The sequence below is a fragment of the Limanda limanda genome, chromosome 17, assembly GCF_963576545.1.
Source record: "Limanda limanda chromosome 17, fLimLim1.1, whole genome shotgun sequence".
Classification (NCBI taxonomy): Eukaryota; Metazoa; Chordata; class Actinopteri; order Pleuronectiformes; family Pleuronectidae; genus Limanda; species Limanda limanda.
The window spans coordinates 19,606,500-19,630,719 of NC_083652.1; the positions used below are offsets into that span (position 1 = coordinate 19,606,500).

The following is a 24,220-nucleotide window of genomic DNA, read 5'->3' on the forward strand; positions in this document are numbered from 1 at the left end:
CACACACACACACACACACACACACACACACACACACACACACACACGTGGACTCCGCTCTTTTGATCTGATATCTTTTTCAGAACATGTAGTGACTTAGATAAACCTGTAAGTCTGCTCCTAATGAGGAAGCAGGTACATTTCTCCTGGTGCTGGCTTCTCTTCCTCGTCCGTCTGTTACTTTATTCACCTTAATATTGTCAATTACTTAATTTTTACTTTCCATCATTTTACCTTAGCCTCATTAGTCTTACTCTTTAGTGCTGCACAACACCTCATAATACATGTTTCCTTACCTGATATGAAACAGTTCTGCATAAACATTTCTTAAAACAAAGTATGTTGAATATTTGTTTATTATCCCAAATGTGTCCAACAGTGTTCAGACCTAAAGCATTGTGTCATTTTTTCTGCCAGTCAATGGAATCATATCCCTTTGGCAGCATTAAGAAAGTTGAAATTTACTTTTAAGCCACATTTTTATGATTGACCTGTTGTAAGATGAATGTTTCTGACTGAATGTCTGGACCTTGAGGTTTCAGAGAAACTAACAATTGCATGTCCACAAACAGCGTATTATTTTCAACACTTTTCAGTTTTAATATGCAGGTTCATTTGTGGAGAGGAAGAGAAGACAGCTGCAGACAATCCAAATTAATGAACACTGAGGGAATCCTCAAAAAGGAGACGCACGCTGCGGTGATGACAGATGTATTGAAGAAAACAACCAAAAAACCAAGCTCTGTCTTTTGTTATCGTTTGGTAGAAAATGACACATTGTGCAATGAGATGCCACAACACAAACAAATCATGGGACTCAACATCCAGTGAAGAATTTCATAAGCAGAAATATATTTATTGTTGAAAACATAAATATATATAAATTATGATTACTGCTGTATTTATCCAATGGAAGCCCAAAAGAAAAGTAGTAAAGGCCAAGTGATAGTGTGACGGCATTTTTGCTTCAGTCAAGTCTCTCCAAGCATGGTCCCTGTTTTACTGAGAACAACAACACTGGTGAAGATGTGAACAGTGAGGAAACATCAGCCTTATAAATAGAGCACCTCACGAATGATGGTTGGTGAATTCACAGCTCAGCAGTCGCTGACACATCCATGTTTCAGTCAGTTTTTCTCTCTCGACTTTCCCGCGACTCGCCTTCGATAACTAGAGAAATTCTCTTCTTCTTTTGAACACGGGAGGGGGGGGGGTTGTTTTTGCACCTGGTTGGCTTGGTTACACATTCATCACTGTTACAGGAACTGGTAAGGCAGTAATTGTTTATCCCATCGGGGTCACAGGTTCAGGCCAGCACTGTGCTGTTTCCCGGCCACCTCTGGGCACCCATCATCATCTGTCCCGATGGCATGTGGCTGCACAAGGTGTGAGTCCCTTCAAAGGGTGGAGCCATCCGAGATTTGTTCCCCTGTCAACAGAGGAGTGAAGACTGGCTAAACAAGGAGCCCATTCATGCGCTTGTCGATATGCTTTGCTCGCTCATTCACTCTTTCAGGTGGACTTTGCTCTTTTCCAGGCACAACATGTGTGTTTGTGAAGCAGAACGGGCGTGCATCTTCCTTATCAACATTAAAGTGATATGAATGTAAAATTGAGTAGCAGAGAAATATTGTGCGGGCACACTAACACTCACACATACATACACACACACACGCCGTCTATCAGTACATACATACTTGCACATTCGATTTTCTCTAAAAAATGTGGTTGGTGAGCACAAACTTGTTACATGCTTATCATAGAATAAGCTACAGTATGGCCACTCACTAAGGTTGCCATGTTTGAGCCGGTCAGTCCCACCTTTTCATAGCTCTGACACACTGATGCACACACAGTAACAAGCACTGGCAGCCATTTTTTCCCTTGTCTATTCCACCCCCTGCCCACGTTTTTGCATCTTTTCCAAAGGATTAAATACAGACATTCAACCACAACAAAAGAATTAAACATAATTCCTGCTTGGATATAAGTAAGCATAATATATTTCATAACAAAAATAAAGCATCTTCCTGTACTGACTCTCACGTCTCCTCCTTGCACACATATATCCAAACCATTTACAACACTTGACATCATTCAGATATACTGTAATATAATAAGAAACATGGATGACACGGATAACAACAAATGACATTGAGATTGTGATACTGATGGTTACAAAGAACTGCACCACACAGGACTCTTGCATGTCTCCAGAATAATGAAAATGTCTTTTTTGTTCTTTCTGTCTTCCTTTTGCACTGAGACAATAAAAAAAAAGTCAAACGTCCATATATATAAATAGTTTGTGAGTAGTGATGCGTCCTTTTCAGATTTGTATGCGCGCAGCAGGTGGGAAAAGTCACAGACCACCAGGACTCTCAGAGAAGATTTTCTCTCATAAGAGCAAACATCCAAAAACTCAAATTGTTTAATGCTCCATTGAGAGTCTTTTGGAGAAAAAAAACACCTCCATAACTCCAGTGCTCGCCATTGTTTTCCTTTATCTCTCTTTCTTCCTTCCCGTGTATGCAAGAGTCATTTAAACAGGGCAGGGCACTTTTATGTCGCCCAGCTGGAGGAAATCCACTGCTGTTTTGGAGTTCCGAGCACCAGATTCCCACGAAAGCCTGAAACAACTGTTTTATGGCCATTTCTGTTGTTCACATCTTGATCAAACAAAGTCGGTCAAAATGTTCAACACAAATCCCTTTCATCATCTCCCTTCGGCCTCTTTCTGCCCGAGCTCCACAGCATATTTCTCCTTAATCATTGGCAGGGTTCAGTTGTCTGGGTATAGGTAGCGCACCACAGAGGAAGACATCATCCATAATCACTGTTTTTTTTTTAATATAAAAAAAGCACCTTTGGCATCTTATGTATTTTTGTCTGTTGTCTATGTTTCTGTCGCTCATTTTTACAGAAATGTTTTTCTTTTTTAGACGGAGGTTGCACGGCAGTGGGGAAGAGGACCGAGCAGGTCTCATGTTTGTTGACGTCCTCTTTTTAGGTTCCTCCCGCACTGAAGTCCCTTGTTCTGATTGGTCTCACCTCACGTCCACTGCGGGAGAGAGAGCGGAAGCTTGGATTAGAATCACAGTTTTTCCAAATAGAACACACGTGACATGATGGGAAAAAAAGGTAAACACATTTTTGCATTTTGTGCCCGATTCCATCAATTTGTTCATGCGTTTCAAACAAGACACACAAGACCCACAATGTTCGAAAATAATTGTTTCTCCAGATTTCAAAGGCAGTGACCTCGATGGTACAAATAAAACAATTAAAAAAGTAATCTCTCATGTGACAGGCAGCGACGTGAGAGGGTGAATATTGGTGTTGTCAACAAGACGTGGTGAAGGAGAACAAAAGCAAGACAGGTGAGACATACAGCAGACATTGGGTGTCGGCTTTCAGCGTAACACAAGAAAAAAAGGTGCACACAACCACGCGCAATAACAACATGGTGACACATAGCAAACGTGTGCGGTGTGCATGCTCGGCAAACCACAAAATCAACATGCAGCATTAGGGCACAGAGCATGGTACTCCTCAGCCCTCCCTCTCCTCACACTGATTGGCTGTGATGTGATTTGCGACGGTGATTGGCAGAACCTCTTTGCGCCATGATTGGGCCAGTGCGGTGCCAAAAGGGGAAAGGGCGTCACGGTGCTAAAGTCCTACCTGTTCCCTTCACAGCTCTCCAGTGGACTTTGGGTAATGAGCGCAACTTTATTATGTCGCCAATAAATCCTTGCTGGGCCTTAGCTTTTTAGGTTTCCTTTTTCTACCTTTAGACCTACGGTGGCCTGAAAACACAAAGTCGGGTAGGGTGGATAGGAAGCAGGGTTAGAAGCGAGAAGCAGGGTTCATGGCACAGAAAGAGGTACAACAGCCCCGGGACAGAAGCAGAGAGTGCAAAGATATGACACACTATAAATACTTCAGATGCCTTATCAGCACAAATCACAGCGCTTATCTGCTCCCAGGGAGAGAAAAGCTTCAGATCAAGGCACTGGTGGATTTACCTGCTGATGCCAAGCAGCCTTTGTACACCCTCCCTTAACACGCACACACACACATGCACGCACACACACGCACATATCTTTGTCTAACAAGGAGCAAAACACACAAGCTTTACAGTTTTGCAAAAGCAGGCCAACTTATAGGCGTGTCTGTCTGTTTGGAGGCAAGATAGAAACAAGGTCACCTAGTGCAAAGCCAAGGAGCCAGACAGAGAGAGAACATCGGACAAACACGAGGAAGGGAGGAAAGGAAGGCGATGCATGATGACGTAGGGATGGGGGCGGGACTCAGACATCAAACTCAACCTCAGAGGGATTTGCAGAATGCTGGGACGATATTTGTGACAAAGTAACAGTGCAGTACTATCGTTACCTATTTCTGCTTCTGAGTGCTCCACCACGTGATGTTGTGACGTGCACACACACTCCAGGTGGTCTTCTAACCGCACAAAGACCTCTTTCAGCTTGGGTTTCCTCCTCACATACTCCACCTTGGCCACCTGAAGGGAGGAGAAGAAGAAGAAAAGGTTAGCTGCAGAAACCAGCTCGGGCACCATCATCACTCTTTGCAGAGAGTCATCGATGAATGCGTACGCTCTTTGCCTATCCGGCAGCATCAGGAGGCGTAGCACCGTGACTGATGACTCTTTCATAAATCGATTCATTTCAAAAAAAAGAAAAAGCCCAGTGTTTGATGTGTGAGGGCAGCATTCCTCAGAGGGTGATGCATTGAGTTCCGCTCGCTGTGTGCTCTATGGGCTGTTGATCAGATGTGTAAATACTGAACGGAGTGTATGACCCTGTCCAAGCAAACTCAAACAATGGGAGAGGAGAAGCGGAGGACAGGAGGGGGGGGGGGTGTATGCCCTAACACCAAGAGAGGATTTACTCTGGCCTGAGAAGAGAGGCTGGGAGATCCCGCCCTGCTGGAGCATCCGTATCGAGACAGACGCACGCCTAAACTCCCTCTCCCTGTCCCAACATGTAGGCTGGTGCTAAACCACAGTACTATTTCTCCATGGGTTAGGGAAAGTGTTGCTTAATATGTGCATGTAAGGAATACAGTTTACACGGTCTATTCTAAGCAGTAGCAGTCCGGAAAACTGCCCGTCCAGTCTGACCAACACAAAGGCAATGCAGAAATTCCTATGGTACAGTCCAGCTCACACCCTCTCCGTCGAACACAACAGGAGTGACCTCCTCTTCCCACCCAACCGCTAGAAATGAAAAGACCAATCCTCAGAGGGTTATGAATAGGGTATGTTGATTAAAGCTTAGATGAAAGCTGAACAGAGAAGGTTGCGTGGAGGTTATGATGAGCTTGTTGTGTAATTCAGGGGAGGTGGCCGCGTGCTTTTCCCTCTCTGATGTTAGTGCCAAGGGCAGGTAACCTCCCCGTCCACCACTGAGGGCCGGGGGGCCACATGGAAACAATATCCCCTGCCTCACCTATCTTCCTGGTCACTGCATATGGGAGGATATTGGCTGACAATCTCCCAACGCTCTCTGGTGTTATGAACAACACGGCTTTGCAGGCTCTCTCTCTCTCTCTCACACACACACACACACACACGCACACATTGACAGAGTGCCAAAACTGATGAGAGGCTTTCTTGCTCTATCCTGTGATGGCACAACGCCAAGGCTGACTCTCAGGGTGGAATCAGTCATGCAGACAGACCAACATACCAAGACACCGTAACATACCGAGATGCTGCCTTGCAACAGTTGCTTTCGGCGGACGGGGGAGAAAAACATAAAGAAAAAGAAGGGAGAGAGTGAAAAGAGGGTAAGCAAGCGGAGGAAGTATGCAGTGAGCAAACACGGGACAATGGTGTCTGGGTTAGCGGTGGTGTGTTTACTGTTATCAGGCCCTGATATAAAGAGAGTGGGCGAGCTGAGAGAAGGATGGTGGACCATCACTCTCAATAGGGAATGTGTGCGTGCATGCTCATGTGCGTGCATGTGCATGTGTGTGTCTGCAAACAGAAGGGGGTTATTTAAGGAAGGGGGGAGGACGGCCTGACCATGATCATGACTAGCATTCAATTACATTCATGTGTTACCCATTAACATTTGGTGTCTGGGTTACCCACTTGGGGAATTTATCAACACTGACACTGAGAGGAGAGATAGAGAAGTTATCCGAGGTATCACGCGATGACACAAACTTCCCAGAAACCACCGCTAATACCTAATCAAATTAACTGACTGAACAACAGGACAGGAGCGAGAGCAAGGGGGAGCAGCGAGCCGAGAGATGCAGCTGTCTGTGCGGACGACTCTGCTGCCGTTGGTTACGGTAAACTCGGAGGTGAGGGGGTTCAGAAGTTGCCAGCAGGAAGCCAAACGAGTCAGCCATGTCGGACCCTCATAGCCGAGTCTGATCCTAGTGACGCTCACACACACAAACCTCCCGGAGAAACAAACAGCTATTGACAGACGGATAAAGTGACGGACCCCCTGGACGAGAGGCCCGTCTCCTCTCCCCTCACACAGCAGGGTTAGAAACACTCCCTACAGGAGTCACTACACACACACACACACACTTTAGATGAGTCAGTCAGCGTGTATAACTGCGATACAACCCTTCTCAGTCGGCCTCTGCTCTGCCCACTTTGTCAACACTTACTCTTTCTGTTTTGTTTCCTCTCTCTTGTGTTGTGGGGAAAGTGTTGACGTTACAGGGACGGCGGAATTCCCTCCTACAAGTTGTATACTCTACGTCCACATTAAACTTTCCATTTCCTCCATTTTTAGCCATTTCTTCTTCCTTCCTGTACAAAGAGCACAGGCCTCTTGTGCAGAGTCAATGACTTCCCACATAAAACATACATCAGAGGAGACCCCCATGCTAAGACAAGGGGCCCCACACTCTCTTTGTATAAATCAAACTGCTCTAAACTCCCTAGAAAGCCGGGGCCCTGAGAAAAAGTCCCCCCTGAGCGGCTTTGGAATGATATCCGAGCCAGAGGGTTTGGGGTGAGGCAGGGGGCTCTGGAAAGTGCAGCCCCCCCCCCCGGTTTGTCCTCAGTGTCTCCGCTGCTCTCTGTGTGAAGCCAATTGTCCTGTTTGGGTTAATTGGGAATTCCCCACGCAGCAAGCACTGATGAGAGCATGACGGAGGGGAAAGATTTACTCAGGCCTTCCAAGGAAAACACAACGTGGATGTGGATGTGCACAGCGGGCCACTGCGAGCTGGAACAGGGACAGAATCGAGCAACAGTGTAAAAGTGGATGCTACAGGATGCTACAACTTGTGATCAAGTGGAAGAGAGGTGTGGAAAGTTCTCGGGGAGGAGGAATGTGGAGAGGCTCTCTGCGTTTCCACCGGCAATCAAAGAGAGAAAGACAAATGACACCCGGAGGACAGGCAGGAGATGATCTGCAGAGGAGGAGGGTAAACCACAGAGGACGCAGACTGAACATCAGACGAAGACAGACCAGACAACCTGCTGCTGTCCTCGGCTTCAACCCTCCCACTGACACACTCGGGGAGATGTGTGGCAGACAGTGGGGGGGGGGGAGAGAGGAAGCAAGGAGGGCATTCGTCGTTTCGCACCGGCTTGTAATGCCAAAACGGCACAGCACTCTCTCCCAACCTCTCTCTCTCTCACACACTCTCACACACTCTCTATCTCTCTCTCTCTCTCTCACACACACACACACACACACACACACACATTAACGTATCACCAGATGTGGATATCTGTCTGCCCCTGACCACATTGCGCCCTGAGCTTCCGGGCCCCTCAGTGATCGAAAGAACCATTATGCAATATCAAATATCAAAGAATGCAAAGATGTGTCATCCCTCCACTTCTCTATTCCCTCTCTCCTCTCCCGTGTCTTCAGAGAACAACAGAGCTGCAGATAGACAGACGTTGCTGTCCACTTAAAAGAGGGAGAAGTAAATACGATTTTGATGAGAGAGTGAAAACAGACAGACGGAGACTGACAGACCGGTAAAATTAAAGAGTGGGAGATGGCTGTGTTGCAGGAGAGAGACAGAAAGAGTGAGGAGGGAGTGAACAAGTATTTCATAGAACAGACAATCAGACTCCAGGGCTGAACACCGGCCACTGAAGTCAGTGGGGAAGAGTGAAAGGGAGGACAGGGGAGGAGGAGTCAAGAAAAATGCAGAAATTGTAAAATATGATTAAAATACGGCTGCTACTTTTCCTGCTCGAGCTGATGCGTTCCAGCTGGTGCAGCAGTAGCCAAACTTTCCGACTTCTGGCTTGGTCGGGACGCTCCCATGGTCTCTGACCCGGCCCGCACCCCCCCGCCGTGCACACCACGCACACATGTATACACACACATACACACACAAAAAAACTCCCTCGGCCTTCTTCGTATAGCCGGAGAGCCGAGTGAATCAAAGGGAAAATAATTCACAGATGCGAGGGGACTTCAAACAGGGAGGCCCCTCTTCTCCCGCCCCCCCGCCCCCCTCCCCCCCCTCATGTAATCCACAGGACCCCTCAGACGATCATAAATCACACTCACTGTATCACCGTCACACTGTCTTTTATTTATGAAACACCCCGTAAGTCAGGGTCCCACACAACCGCAGGGCTACAGCTACTGCTTCCCCCAACACCCGGATCTGAGGTCACTGAGGAAACTCTTACTGTGTGTGTGTGTGTGTGCTTGTGCGTGTGTGTGTGTGTGTAGGGGTCGGGGCCAGGGCCAGTGCCGAGAGATGTGTGGACCCCCACACTCAGCACTGTGGCTATATCCGCCCGGCCGCTGTCAGCCTCCACTTTGATCCAGCAGCCATCAACACTTCATTACTCTGCCACCCGTCTTCCTCTCGCTGCCGCTTCACATAAATGACCTCGTCCCCGTGCCGCGGTGGTCGAGTTTACGTAGCATAGAGCTCTCTCTCTCTCTCTCTCTCCCTCTCTCTCTCCACCTCTCCCTCTCTCTCTCTTTCTCTCTCACACACACAAACGGTCTCTTTCTTGGGTTGACACAGATGTGCACTGATGACTCTCTCCGACCTCTGCAAAACAGTTACGCTTCAAGTGCCATCAAAAGTTTCCATCTACTGAACCAAACCAAACGGGAGAAGCTGAACTGTCTGCGGATGATGCCACACTGATTAGATTACGGCGGCTCATGAGGGCAGTGATAGTTGTAGCGACTCCCGGAATAGATCAAATTACAGGATTTTAAAAACAGAGTGAAAATCAGATTACATAAATGCCATTTACAGCAGAAAATAGTCTAATTAAGTGATTTTTTGATTTACTTTGTGGGACTCAAAGGTGCTTTACTTTCTCGCAATTTTTCTTTCAAGTTTATTATTATCTTGTAAAGTCATTGACACTCATCCTTTACTGGAAAACCTTTGGGATTTACCTCATTTGCCTCGAACTGAATCACAAATATCACCTGCAGTCAATTCTGCTTCTGCTTACATGTGAATGAGGAATATAATAATAACCTATAGACCAAATGTAGGCAGAAGCCTCAAGAGTTAATGAGTGAGAGGATGAGTGACAGCTCCATTGTGTGTCTGTGTCATGGCCTGTTTACTCAGCCCCATTGGACGAACAAACAGAGGCATTTAGATTTTACACACACACACACACACACACACACACACACACACACACACACACACACACACAGATATGTGTAGACAGAAACTAATGTGAAAAGGAGTGCCCAAGTGCACGTGAACACTGAAGGGATGATAAGGAAGAGGTAAAGAAGACAACAACATGAGAGTAGGGCTAAAAGAGTGACAACCAGAGCTGATAGGACAAAAAAAAAGAATTTGCCTCATAATGCCAACGTTACACAGTTTTAACTATGATATTTATTTTCATAACTTCCATTTCCTGCCATATCTAGATTTTACCAACTCTACGAACATAACACGAAATAAAGCTGCACACTGTTCTGGAATCAAATTAAAAGAGAGGGAGGCGTCAACGTGCTGGGGAGTGAATATGGTGTCAAAGAAAGTGCAACAGGAGGTGAAGGTGAAGGAGGAGTCAAAGGAATGCTGGATGGATGATGGACTGAACACATTAGAGTTTAATTTGCTTCGCCCAAATGGAACCATCTGTAAATAGGCCTTTATTTCACAGACGACATTTTGACTTGTCACACAAGGGAAAGCGCAGGTGTAAAAAATGAAATTATTTAATGGGACTCTGGAATAGAGTCATTACAGTAATCAGGAACATCTGGGCCTTTCCTACGGCAACAAGTCAAAAGTATCTGTGAACGAGGCCTATGGCTGACGAGACAGTTCCCGATTTACTGCGTCCTTCTCATGCCAAGGCGTGCACACAACACAAAAACTACCAAAAGCAAGACTTGCCTGCACACAAATGAAGTTTCAGCTTAATGCAAAAGAAGTTCAAAAAAGGACGAGAGGAGGGGAAAGAGTGTGACTTTAAGATCGGCCTCTTCTCCCTCAGCCTAGTCCTATTTTAAGTTGGCTTCTTTTTTTTCCTATTCCAGAACAGGCTTGTACAGTACAGGGCCTGCACAGACCCGTTCTCTTTTTTGGGTCCATGGAATGAAAAAGGAAAGAAAGAGAAGACGGGAATGAATAAGTGAAGGTGCATTTGGACAAATGCATAGTGGCATGAGATGGAAAGAAACACAGTGAATGTGTTCTTTTCCCATCCCTGGCCGGCAGAAGGAAAACAAGCCCGACCCAGGTTAGACGGGCAACATTTTTAGCTTTCTAATAAATGGAGGGAGAAGCATGAACTGAACCCCTATTCAGAGGAACTGCTGAAACGAGAGACAGAAAGGAAAATCTTGGCATGAGACAATGTTTCTTACACACAATGCGGTGAATGTCTCCGGACCGGAGGGAGCCCTGGCGGATGACCTTTTGCAGGGATACAACGCCTCTCGGACCCGATCACCCGCCGCTGCGAACCCCATGACCAACCGGCACCCGTGAAACCCTCCCTGCCCACCACGCCTGAAGCTCCTTCACCACTCTGTGTGCGCAATTTGTCCTCAGTGTCATGAGGGGGACACGGGCAAAGTCTCATGGATCTCAGCATTCCAGGAATAGCTGAATCGAGCCTTAGAGAGTCTTGCCCGCCATCGTCAGTGTCTCTCCATCCATCCTGGTCCCTCTGATCACAGACAGAGCTCCTATTGAGGATGACAGACACCAACTGTCTGGCAGACGGAGAGACAGACGAGCTTGCATGCAGACAGACAGACACACAGGGTTGCGCTGTATACCCGAGGTTGACTCTTTTACCGCATTATGAGTCAGCATTTCTGACCATAAACCCTGTGCACTGGATGCAGCGCCCTGTGCCCCACAGCGGCCGTCTGGTCAGCTCAGTTTCACTGTCTCGGAGAGAATGTCCGGCCTATCCAAACTGAAATCTCCCTGACCTGTGCCAGTGTGCCAAGGGGAAGGAGGCAGCAGCAGGCGGGGTTGGTATTTGCTTTATTACTCAGCTGGCCAGTCCAGGCGGCATCTTTAAAGCCTTGCATGAGGAGCAGGACAGAAAGCAATGTCCAAGTGCCCATGGCCAGGCAAGATCACAATGATTAAAGAGGAGAGACAATAGAGTGCATAGATAGACTCCTAGAGAAACACAAACATAGTCGGAGTGTTCCGGGCCATCCTGTTTATCCTCCAGTTGTTTTTTACTCTCACAGAACAGAGGACATAACTCCCATACCTCCAAACAGAGCTGTGCAGTGGCTAACAGGCTGTAGTGTAAATACAGCTGAAATACGACTCAACTCCAGCCACGGTGTCTCCTCTGATCCTTAGCAGAAGGACGTGTTTTCAAGCTGGCGATGCCAAAGAGCTTCTGAGAGCAGTGCGACCCCCTTCCAATGCTGTCTCTTTCTCTTTGTCACCTCTTCTCCTCCGGGCTCACTGCTTCCAGAGAAGACAAAGGGCCAAACAAAGGGCGAGCAGAGGAATGGTTTCGCCGTAACCAGTGACACTCGGACGTTCTCAAGATACAGGAGCCTGTTTCTCTGTCTTATATCTGGCAAGGGAATCCGTGTCTGGTCGAACCTTTAACAGATGTGCTGGCTGAAGGCACCAACATCCCTCTCGCCATATCCTCCTCCTCCTCCCTCTGGCAGTCCTGGCACAGCCACGCTGGCAAACATAGTGATGAAGGGAATGGGTTGTGATTGGCCGAAATGGGAGGAGCAGCAGAGGTTAGGAGGCTCAGAGCAGAGGGGTATTGTGAAACACAGAGGAGCTGTAAAGGACAGAGGGAGAAAGGGTGGAAAGAAGTGTGAAGGAGGGCAGGTGAACCCAACGGCGCCTCCCATGCGATTGACTTACCTGCTGCTGAGGGAAAGTGGTGGTTTGTGTGTGGAAGTGGGTGTGTTAGTGTGTAACTGTGATGTGTCGTGTGTTGCAGTGATGACTTTGACCTCTTGGCATGTCTATCCTGTCGGTGCTTGTGTCTTACCTTGACCGTGCGGTGGTGCTTGCGGGACGGGTGGCAGCGCATGTTGCTGGTGTTGCAGCAGCCCGTGCAGCGTTTCACCTCCACACAGGGCGGCCAGATCAGGAAGTTGGCAGACGTGGGATCCACCTGGCTCCTGGGGATCTCGTAGATCACCGTCCGCGTCTTACACACCGCCGGGACCGCTTCCTCTACTGGAAGAGGGACAAGGAGAGAGGGGGGGGAGTCCAGTTAATGCGTTCGGTCTGCATGAGCGCTCAGTGACACATATTTTTACGAATGCAAGCGCGTGTAGATGTATTGTCAAAATCCGCCCCACAGCGGCTTCTTGCATTCCATTATGCTCATTATTTGATGACTCACTTTATATGGGAGCTGTTCGTCCTACCTCAGTTCACACCCAACCTGCCATAAGGCTCTTAAGAAGACATGCTCTTCAAAAAGCTGATCTCATATCAGCTAAGGAGCTTTGGGATCAAGTCAGTGAGACACAAAGAAACGGCTCCTTTGTTCCGAGGGCTCACTGGGGTTAATGCAGCATGACTAGGCCAGAAAACCTTTATGTCTGCCAGTGGGAAATCTAATAATGGCCTTTGACCCTATTGGCCATTGTGAAAAGAGGGAGGCAGCAAGCACTCATTTCAGATTTAACGCCCCAACAGGCACTCAGACCTCAAGAGTGTACAGTAAGATACCATTATGTCGTAAAGATGATATGTGCATCATGTGCAGCCTGTGAGGGTTTTTGTGGACAGCTGCCTAATAGGTATTCTGTATCATTTACTTATGGTTCGGCACACATGCATGAAATACAACCAGCCACTTTATCCTGCGCTGCTTTAAATGCTACGCTGCAAGACGTCTTAACACACAGATCGCACACGACAGGCTAATCTCCGTGCCTCGATCAGATATCGTACCGCGTGGCGTTTTATGAAGAAATCTGACTGAGAGCCCGGGCGAGCTGCAACTTGAAACCTGAATGCCTGGAATTTCCACGCTCAAGGATATATTTCTCTCCTGACGCGTGTGTCTTAGATCTCCAAGCCCCCGGCCAATTAAAAGGCTTCGTGTCAGACGTCCCGTTTAACCTCACACACCAGACTTGTTTCTCATGATTCCTTCATTGCCATAAATACTGGGTAGACGTCTTCATTATGGTTCCTTTTATCCACCAAAAAGCCACATAAAAGCCACTAACTATTAGCTATGTTTGAAATTAGTGTAAAGTGATCGGTTTCACCTCCTGGGAACTCACATGTCAGGGGTGATATTTAAGATAGAGGTTATTTTTAGGCCACTATGACACCGTAATATGTTGTGCCAAGTTGTGATGTATACAGTGCTGAATGTAATCATGACGCAGCCCCTGAGCGGCACAGTGAAGCGTATACTGTAGTATTTATTTAGTCTTACCAATACTCCTCTTGCGTCGGCTGTGGAGCTGGGAGCTCTTCAGGTCATTGTAGTGACCGTGGTGACGGGAGAAGTTCTTATGGTGGTTGTGGTGTTTGTGGTGCTTGGGCTCCTCGATAACATCGTTTCCCGTACCTCGTCAAAATAAAAGGCAGCCATATTAATGTCACACAGAGAGGGAGGAAAAAAACAAAACACAAAAGGCTCATTCGATCAATAAACAAGCTATGAGTCTGAAACCGCTGCTGCCACTTTCACAGCGTCGGATGACTGCGGTGGGCGTCTGGCTGGCCTCCGGAGAAGGGCTGCGTGGGATCCACTATAGAAGTTTTATAGGCCCCTTCCACAACAAACAATGAGTCGGTTAGTCACGCGGCCATAATGAGACGGTAACTTCCTACAGGCTGCTTGTGCTGTATGTTACACATGCTTTGATTCCCTTAAGGGCTTAGGGTTCCCTGGCAGGCCACCGCTGATGATCCCAAATTTGAGGTAAACAGACCAGCGTACACAGGGCACAGTTTTACACGCAGTAACTTGGAAGCTTTGTGTGTCAGCCCCACTCACTCATATGGCTGAACTTTCCCAGAAGGGGTGAAGTAGTCTGGATGCAGGTGAGTCACCACGCGTCTTCAAAAACAACCGGCTTTCACAGACACACATCGTGCTAAAGTGGTCATTTGACAGGTGGTGCTCTGCTGCCATTATACCTGCGTCTAATTAGTGGTTCTGTGCCTCTCATTAACCTGAAAATGTTTGCTTTTCCAATCATTCTGCGGTTTGGAAAAGTACATGTTTTGCCGTGCTGCACTGTAACCTCTCCAACCCGGTCTAATATAGCCAGCTCAGCTAATTCACAGTCGTGGTCACCTGATAAAGCTCGCTTGTTTTGGTCCCCACCCAGAATATGAGGAGTTACAGAAGAGTGCCAGAGCAGCAATAAAATGATAAAGCTTGTTCTAAGGATACTGCCCTTTCCCAAAGAGCAGAGTCTGAGTCGTGTTTGCTAAGTAGGTGGGTCATGTCTGTATACGTGCAGCATACCCACCCACCTGGAGAACACCTACACTTGTACAATTAACATAAACGCACACTCACAACTACGCAAACTCCTCTCCATATCCTCCTTCTTAACATGCTAAAACCCAATGTACACCCGCGCAACAAAGCTCAGCCATGGGCAAACACATTCCACTCTTCCTGCTTCTTTGTGCTCTGACCACATTCATCAAAAGGGATTTTCTCTACCTATACCTGGTCCTCCTCTGGGATTGGTTGTTTATTTGCTTTCGGATGCCTTCTTTTCCCAGGTCTGTCAGGTTTCAAACCCAATATCGTCCCTTGAGTGAGAGTCGAGGGAATTTCCCATTAGCCGTCCGTGCAGTCAGCTAGTCAGTCAGACGGCCGGTGACCCAGAACAGAAAGGTCTACAGAAAGGAAGTGTTGACTGCTGCTGAGGAGTTAAGCAGAGGGCCGCGCTTCAAGCCTGTGAGGCCACTACACCCGCATGCAGAGACACACACCAACCTAGTGTACATATGTCACACACGCTCCCCAGTGCATGTCAGTTACGTGTAGACACAAACCTACTGAACACTCCTAGCACTGTCTAGTGGACTCATTGGGTTTTTCCCACCTTTTAACGCTGCAGGTCACCGACAGAACACCCACCGAGCTTTCTCTCAAACCCTACTGCACAAATCCTGCTCTCCATCTCCCCCCCCCCCGTCAGAGCAGGACAGGAGTGAGGGAGAGCGTCACACCGCCGGCCAGCCGGAGACAGTTTGTGTCAGAGCAGAAGGGAGAAAGGGAGGGAGGAAATAAAGAAGTCCTTTATGGACTGCAGTCGTTTTTTTTTTAAGCACAATACAAGACCTTGCTGTTGTCTTTTTTTTCTGTGCACTGAGAGGAGGCGAAGGGAAACCGAGGAAGAGGGAGACGCATGAAACAACAAGGAAAGGCAAGAGAAATAATGAGAATAAAGATAAAGGTGCAGACAGAAGTGAGAGGTTTGGTCCTCAGGAGGAGACAGTCTCTGGCTGTGAATCAGACTCTTGTGACAAATGAATCCATCTATTAACTGAGGGCTTTGACTTCCTCCCTTTACACCTCCTTCACTATTTCTTTCTCCCTGTATCTGTATAAATGTATCTGCCAGTTATAGATTTGTACAAAGAGTCTACATAATTCCCACTATCTGTCTCTGCTCTTTGTTTCTTTATGGTGTAATGGCCCGAACGTCTGGGTGGATCGACCCAGTGACATTAGGTTATGTCACATTGTGCTTTTATTTTTAAGACACTCTAAGTACATAGCATGTGCTAGGAGGTAGACAAGCTGCCTGCTTGTCAAAAAACAGCAAATTGCACATCAAGTTACAGCCTTTCTGAGTGAACACATGAGCAGGAATATAACTCCAGAATCCAGCTCCGACCCCATGCCAAGAGTCAGGTTCCCTTTTCTGTCAAAGTCTTTCACTGAGAGAGATAAGAGCAGGCAGGCCGGGGGTTGGGGGGGCGCCGAAGGAGAGAGACGGAGATATAGAAGAGGAAAAGCGAGGAGAGGGCGAGGAGCACCTCGGGGGCCAGACAACCATCTGCAGACTTCAGTGGGGGTCATCTCGCCTGTCACTCAAAGCTGGAGACGCCGTCCTTGCGAGACGTGTGCAAATAGACAGAAAAACAAATGGCGAGCCTGCGCTGAGCGAAGCGGCACTAAATGAAACAACCAGCCGTGAGATAAGCCCTGCAGGCCTTCCCAGTGTCCTGACACCTCTTTCCTCACAGGCTGAATCGTAAAGCCATCCTCCCAGTGACACAGATCTCAGGTGATAACAACCCAGGTAAAAAACAAGCATATCTCTGTCTACATCAATAAAATGCAAAAACATCACACCTCCTCAGGTCTATGTGCAGAATAAAGCTGTCTTAGCCTTTCCTCTCTCTCCAGCCCTGGTTGACGTGCTATGCCATGAACAGTTCAACCTATACTGGTAGCTTTACTGTCCTGGCCATCCGCAACAAAAGCTCTGAAAATACCCCTCAGGCTGGCGTCAAAGGTCTTTTAATGGGTTGACCAGGGCTGCCACGCCGGCCCTCAGACAGATTTATGTCCTCGTAATAATAATCAGCCTACTACTGTTACCCTGCAAAACATTCCTCTGTTTGAAGAAAGACATGTTAATTCAATTATAAACACCTCTTCTCATGCTAGAGGCGCTGCAGGGATCTATTCTGGGCTCAGCATGGAGTGGGCCCATCACTGATGTGGAGTGCAGGTTGGTGTGATTGTGAAATAATCAAGTAAACGCACCAACGATGTGGGGCTATGAGTCCTAATTGGTTCGTCCATCAGAATCATGTGGTTTCACAGAGGGATGTATCGAGTGACTGATCTGCCGTGATGTTGCTTTGCTGAATTTTGGAGTTACTACCGAGCAATGACCAGTGCTCCCATCAGCTGGGACGGCTAAAACAAGTCGTTACCTATTTCCACCGGCAAATCTGTAGAGGTTAGCGCTGAGTTTGATATATGACTAGAGCCTGTGTAAATAGAGGCTCGAGTGAAGGGAAACAGCTTCTTCCAGTGCACCCCTGTAACTTAATCTGAGACGGTCTGAGAAAGACCCGTCCCGTCCCCCCCCGTCCCCGCCCGCCACAGGAGCAGCAGCGCCGGCAAGAACACGAGGCACAAAAAAAACCTGCCTGACCTGTGCCATGAGCCGCTCTCTCTCTGTCAAGAGGGCGACTTCCAGTATGTGTGGCAGCCCGGACGCCGTAAAGCCGACTTACTGCAGCAACAGCAGCTGAGAGAATATGCACAAATAAATGCCTGCCAGTGAAAGTCCACCTTTGTCACATGGACGGCGGACGCACCCACCAGGGTTGCTGCTTTATCAAGCACGCGAGGACTGCACTTGGCAGCTCCCCTGGGTGCACAGATCCCTCAGCAATTTCCTGTGTGGTGCTCCAGTCACAGGCATGTGTTTCCAGCTCGGTTACAGGAGCCATTACTGCACTGATACTGAATTCACATAATGTGCCAAAGCAACAGGTATTTCTCTGTTTTCTCACTTAACCCAAAATCAGCTTCTCCTTGATGCGTCACAAGTGGATCCATCATTCATTAGACTTTAAATATGATCTTAGGGTGAATGTATGTGATCGTTTGACTTGATCCTTGAGCAATGACTTAAATATAAGTGAGGTCATCAACAATAGCAGCCTCACTCACACACACACACACAGCATGTAGGGCATGGAGGATTGGAAGTGTAACTCAGCTGTGTTGATGAAAGTATCAAGAGGCTGAATTTACCTACGGAGTCAATGTCCAGTAGCCGCTGGAGGTCGCTGATGCTGTGGATTTCACTGTGGGACAGTCTGTCTATCAGCTCCTGCGGAAACTGCACTTCCTTCTGGGGGCAAAGAAATCAAACAAACAGGGGAAAGTTAGAAGTGTGTCGAGTCAGTGGCAAAACGTCCGTGTCATTGTTTGTCCGTACAAATAACTGTGCTTAAGTTTAAACAAGCGCCCGGAAGATCAGTGCCGGAGCAGCTTTGCAAGTATGTGCCAACTAACAAGCACATCTGACATGGATGGTCCTCATGCGAAAGAGAAAAGTTGCGCCGAAGCCCCCTTGAGAAATTATGCAATTTAAGCATGATTTTTAAAAGGAGCATTAACACGCCTTTAGAATAATGACGCAGTTGATTAGGATATGCTGGTTACTTTGGTCCACACCTTTCTAGAATAAGCCCTTTAAAAATAATTTCTATCGCCTCCACCTGGCACACATGACGGTCGTAGAGGGAAACGTATCATTTAAAACCAGAATTGTGTCTTATTCAGTGCTGCTTTCAGTATTTATTCAGTGCCGAATTAAAGAATAGACTTAAAGGAGCCTTAAAACACCTTGAATTACACTTTTACTCATCTTCTTTCTCTTCGTAAACGCGAGAGAACATTAAACATTCAGTTTCCTGAGGGGAGTTCGGAGCTGCACTCGAGCCCATGTGAACCTCCGCGTTGCACTTGTTGCGCTGCTGCTGCTGCTGAGGAAACCGTGCAGGACCACAGAAACACAGGCTATATATACATATCTATATAAATATAGATATGTATATAGATATATATATATAGCCCGGAGCGGTTCCCACGCATGAAAAAGCACAACCAAAACTATTGCCCATGTTGGCTCAGGCTACAAACAGATTTGGCACAAACAGCCAAAAATAACTGCGTGAAGTCGCGTTGTTGGTTCTCAGTCCCTGGCCCGCATGGGAACAGGAGCTGCTGCTTGTTCACCCTCAACAAATTAATTCATATATTCACACTGTTCTTAAAATAGAGTCTTAGTCTAAACGGCCCTGTTTATTCTCTCAGATACGTGTTTGGACAGATTAGAGGTCGATCCAAATGAAATGAGTCTTTAAATGCTGTATAGGCTCATAATCAGATCTTCTAATTACAGACTCTGCTTCAGAACTCTGAACACTGCTGCTCTGTAGTTGACTCTCTCTCTCTCTTTGCTCATCAAGTTGTGGCTGTTGGAGAAATGCGCGCACTGCGGGACCTTTGCACCTTCACGGGAATGAAACCGTGTCTGTGGCACCGGGGGCCAAGAGGACACGGTGTGCGTCCTGGGAACTCCTGGTAACTTTACCTCGGCGGTGGCCAGCAGCAGGTACGCCGTGCACAGCAGGAGGTGGCACAGTGCGGCTCTCATCTCCCTTTTAATTCAGCAAGGAACCGCAAAACAAGAAAAACGCGCTGTCCTGAAGGAGCCGCAGAGTCGCTCCTGGCCCCAGAGGATCCACGACCATCCCCTCATGGGAGAGAAGCCGGGGGGGTGTCAGAGCTGCTCGGGCAGACTGCGGGCAGCACCGGTGGTCGTGGGGGGGGTGTGAAGCGGCTGAGGAGGCTGGAAGAGGACGCTTGTTATTCACATTGGAGGCGCGCGTCCTGTGGAACGAGCTCTGCGCCGCCGCGGCTCCACATAGCTCCTCAGTGTCCTCAGGCACAAGCGGGACAATCCCCAGAGACCAGTCCCCTCACACGCATTGCACTTGTCCTTCAATCCTCTGACAAACCCCCCAAAAAAACCCTTGAAACCTCAGCCCAGTTCAGGTGGAGATCAAACCAGACACCAAAGCTCTCCCTTCTTGTGTTCTTCTTCTTCTCAGGACGCACGGCTGTGTTCGTGTCTCTGGGGACAAGTCCTGCGGGAATATAATCCAAAACGAACAGATCCTCTCAGGGAAAAATCACTTGGGAGGAAGTTGTCCTTGTGGTGTCTCTCAGAGCCCGCGGTGCAGCCTTGTGTGTGTCTCTGGACTCTGGAGTGAATGAAGTGGGAGCCGCTGCATATGAGAGGCAGCAGCTCCGGGCCCGTTGCGCCTCCCCTCGCGTCGCGGCGGCCGTGCATCTGTTCAGCTGCAGGGAGCTGGTTGGTTGGTGTGAGTGACTTATTAATACTCAAGAGGCAGGCAACCCCACCCACCCCACCCCCGACACCACCACCACCACCACCACCACCACCCCACCCCCTCAACCCCCTGCGTGTAGATGTGTGCCCTTCAGCAGAGCGTCCATTCACAGATTCAGGCTGTAACTGATAATGATGATCTGTCGCTGGAAATAAAGAAAAACTGACTGAAGACTGAAGACTGAGGGAAATAAGGGATGAAAGATAGATAGATAGAAAGATAGATAGATAGAAATGATGAAGATGATGGTGATGATGATTGTGAAGAGAGTGATGATGATGATGATGTGATGATGATGATGGTGATGATGAAGATGGTGATGATGATGATGTGATGATGATAATGTTGGTGATGATGATGGTGAAGATGGCGATGATGGTGAAGATGTGATGATGGTGATGGTGATCAATAGTGGTTATGATGATGGTGGTGATGGTGATGATGATGATGATGATGGTTGTGAAGATTATGATAATGGTGATGGTAGTGATGATGTGATGATGATGAAGATGGTGATGATGACGATGATAATGACGGTGATGATGATGATGATGATGGTGGCAATGATGATGATGATGATGATGATGATGATGTTCAATTATGGTTGATGAAGGTGGTGATGATGATGATTGTGATGATAATGGTGATGATAATGGTGGTGATGGTGATGGTGATGGTTATGGTTATGATGGTGAAGATGTGATGATGATGGTGGTGATGGTGAAGATGGTGATGGTGATGATGGTGATGGTTATGGTGATGGTGATGATGGTGATGATGGTGATGATGGTGATGGTGATGATGGTGATGGTGATGGTGATGGTGATGATGGTGATGATGGTGATGCTGGTGATGGTGATGATGATGATGGTGATGGTGATGATGGTGATGATGGTGATGGTTATGGTTATGGTTATGACGGTGATGATGGTGATGATGGTGATGGTGATGATGGTGATGGTGATGGTGATGATGGTGATGATGGTGATGCTGGTGATGGTGATGATGATGATGGTGATGGTGATGATGGTGATGATGGTGATGGTGATGATGAGGATGATGATGTTCAATTAAGGTTAATGATGGCGATGATGATGATGAAGGTGGTGATGATGGTGGTGATGGTGATGAAGGGGATGATAATGGTGGTGATGGTGATGGTGATGGTGATGGTGATGATGGTGATGGAGATGGTGATGGTGATGGTGGTGATGGTGATGATGGTGATGGTGATGATGGTGATGATGGTGATGGTGGTGATGGTGATGATGATGATGAGGATGATGATGTTCAATTAAGGTTAATGATGGCGATGATGATGATGAAGGTGGTGATGATGGTGGTGATGGTGATGATGGTGATGGTGATGATAATGGTGGTGATGGTGATGATGGTGATGATGGTGATGATGGTGGTGATGGTGATGATGGTGATGGTGATGATGGTGATGATGGTGAACACCATGTGTTTTATGCTGCTCATGATGTGATGACAGAATTGGGCAGAAGGATCATTATCCTCATGGTGATGATGTCGGTGCCTCATGATGTCTTATGACGATGAGTTAATAACACGAGCTCTCTTTTTGCTTTGAAGGTTGAAGAAGAAGAATCCATTCATGTATTTTGGTCTGGGCATCTTATTAACACAAAGAAGTACCGTGTGTAAGAAATATAAAAAAAAGTAAGGATGATGACTTTTGACACAGCAGTGGCCTAATTATTTGACACCAATATGTGTGGGCACGGCTGTGGGACAGAGGAAACGACTAGTTCACTGCAGGTTAACGACACACTGGTCCCAACTTGTTGCCAGGAAGCCGGAGGCGGTGTGTGGTGCGGTGCTGCGTTGGGAGGTCTGGGAGAAGAGCCCAGGGGCCTGGTAACCAAGACACACAGCCACAGGAGCGGAGACACAGACGGACACAGCGTCAGCCAGAGGTGACAATCAGCAGGTGGGGGGGGGGGGGGGGGGGCATAGGTCAGCAACCAGGTGGTCTGCCCTCCACCTTGTCCATTCAACGTGGATCACATAGCACGAGGCCAGCCTGAGGGCGGAGATGCTGCACGGGAGAAAGCTCCACTGCAGCTGGTGGAGTAACTAATGTAACTATTTTAATAGGCCAGTGAAGTTCTTTTTAGGAGGGTTCCATCACCGTGAAACAAATGTCATATTTTTAACACAAAGTTCCTTCTGCTAAAGCGATTTATTGCTCCAGCTGAAGGCGCTTTTCAAAAAAAAATTCGCTGCACGGCACTAATCATTCAGAAATTGTGTGAGTTAAAGTTAGTGATGCTGCGGCAAAATGTCCGGCAGGGTCCTTAAGTGTTGTCATGGTGACGTCACAGGTCAGCTTCCCCAGCCTGGCGGTGCACTCTGACTGAAATGCATGAATCACGTTTCTGGTGGGTGTACACGACGTCATCGTGGTGGGAATGGGGGGAGTCAGAGAGAGAAGAGGTGAGAGCAGGCCACACAGAAAGAGAGAGAGAGAGAGTGACTGTTTGTGTCAGGTGAGGAAGTGAGTAAAAGGGTGAAAAGGAGGATGTGAGGATGATGCATCTCCGTCGTTCTCTTCCTCTGCCGTCTTTTTGACGATTGTGCTTGTTAGTTTGAGTGTGTGTTTTAAATGAGATGGATATGGAGAGGTCGGGGAAAAATACACTCAAACGTTAGACACAGGAGAGTGATGCAGGTGGGAGATGGAGAGGTCAGTGAGGTCGGTAGAGGTCGTGAGCGAAGGATGAACAGAGAGTTATCACACGAGGGAGGAGAAAATTAACTGAACAAAAGAGGAAAATGAAGAATCCCTGGAGTTACATTTGCGGGGAGATTCACAAATCATTCCCTCTCTCTCCTTTTCTGCATGAGCTAATAGGCAACATGTTTACTGGTTGCTGAGGATTGTGTACCTAACAACATAAACCCCAATAAACGGTTTTATAGATGCTGCTGCACAGTAAATCTCGTCATAAAGACGCTGCGGAGAGGACGATCCCTGACTGAGGAGATGACTCCTGTTTCTCCCCCGGGCCACACATATTTCCCAGTGAGAGAGGTGTAGGAAAAAGGGGGGGGGGGGAATCTTTTAAGAATGTGCTGGATGTGGATTGCCTGGCCCTGAGGGATTGGAGTGTGCCTCTTAGTCTGGATGAAGTCTGTCTGTTCTTATCGTCTATTTCCCTGGAAGGAGGGAGAGATCACTTGAGCCGTCTTGACCTTGTGAGACGAACCGTTTTGTTTTTTAAAGGCTGGTATTTAGGATGAACTGTAATTGCAAGTGGTGGTTTCAAGGCACAAATCAATGAGGATGGTGATTCAGGAAGAAGAAAGTGATGAAAATGATAAAGACATGCACTTAATTCCATCATTTCCCCTGGTCTTTCACACTCAGACCGTGTTTAAGAAGACAGACACACACTGATTCAATCCTGGCCCATCCAACCATCATCATTAAATATATGTATTCCTCTCTCTGCTGAAACAACTCTCTGAAAATGTTCTTTTTTCTCTGACACCTCAAAACAAAAGCATTAGGTAAAGAGCTATTGCAAATATATTGGCACTCCCTCTACCCTCCTCACATGACAATATTGACAACAATAACAAGAACACGTAGTTTGAGGTACATTTATGTAACGGAGGGACAGAGTGGGAAAATAAAACAAAGTCAAATTCAAAAAACAGAAAAAAGAAAATGAGAGAGCGAGCAAGAGAGAGAGAGTAATAGAGAAAAATAGAGAGAGAGAGCAAGGGAGGCCACAGGTGGATGTAAAACTTGTCTGTTGAACCCCATATTGAGATTGTGACCTTTTCCAGCTCCAAAAAAGAGATTGTATCATGTGGACAGAAGTAG

The 24,220-nt window shown here is 47.4% G+C and overlaps 1 protein-coding gene across 3 annotated transcripts; it reads right to left on the reverse strand.

The window, feature by feature from the left end:
* Positions 1-832: 832 nt before the first annotated feature.
* On the reverse strand, positions 833-20,198 carry pdgfab (platelet-derived growth factor alpha polypeptide b). Of its 3 annotated transcripts, none has more exons than XR_009683040.1 (7): positions 19,542-20,198; positions 18,194-18,290; positions 13,877-14,011; positions 12,464-12,654; positions 4,399-4,525; positions 3,685-3,809; positions 833-3,061 (listed from the first exon to the last, which is right to left on the reverse strand). XR_009683040.1 is itself a non-coding variant. In XM_061090058.1 (6 exons), exons 1-6 carry the CDS (start codon positions 19,602-19,604, stop codon positions 3,048-3,050), a joined length of 630 nt encoding a protein of 209 aa, XP_060946041.1. In that variant the 5' UTR covers positions 19,605-20,198; the 3' UTR covers positions 833-3,047. The 3 variants fall into 3 exon arrangements, 1 of the variants encoding a protein (XP_060946041.1); XR_009683039.1 differs by having other exon boundaries at positions 18,194-18,293; XM_061090058.1 differs by lacking the exon at positions 3,685-3,809 and having other exon boundaries at positions 18,194-18,293.
* Between the last annotated feature and the right edge of the window lie 4,022 nt (positions 20,199-24,220).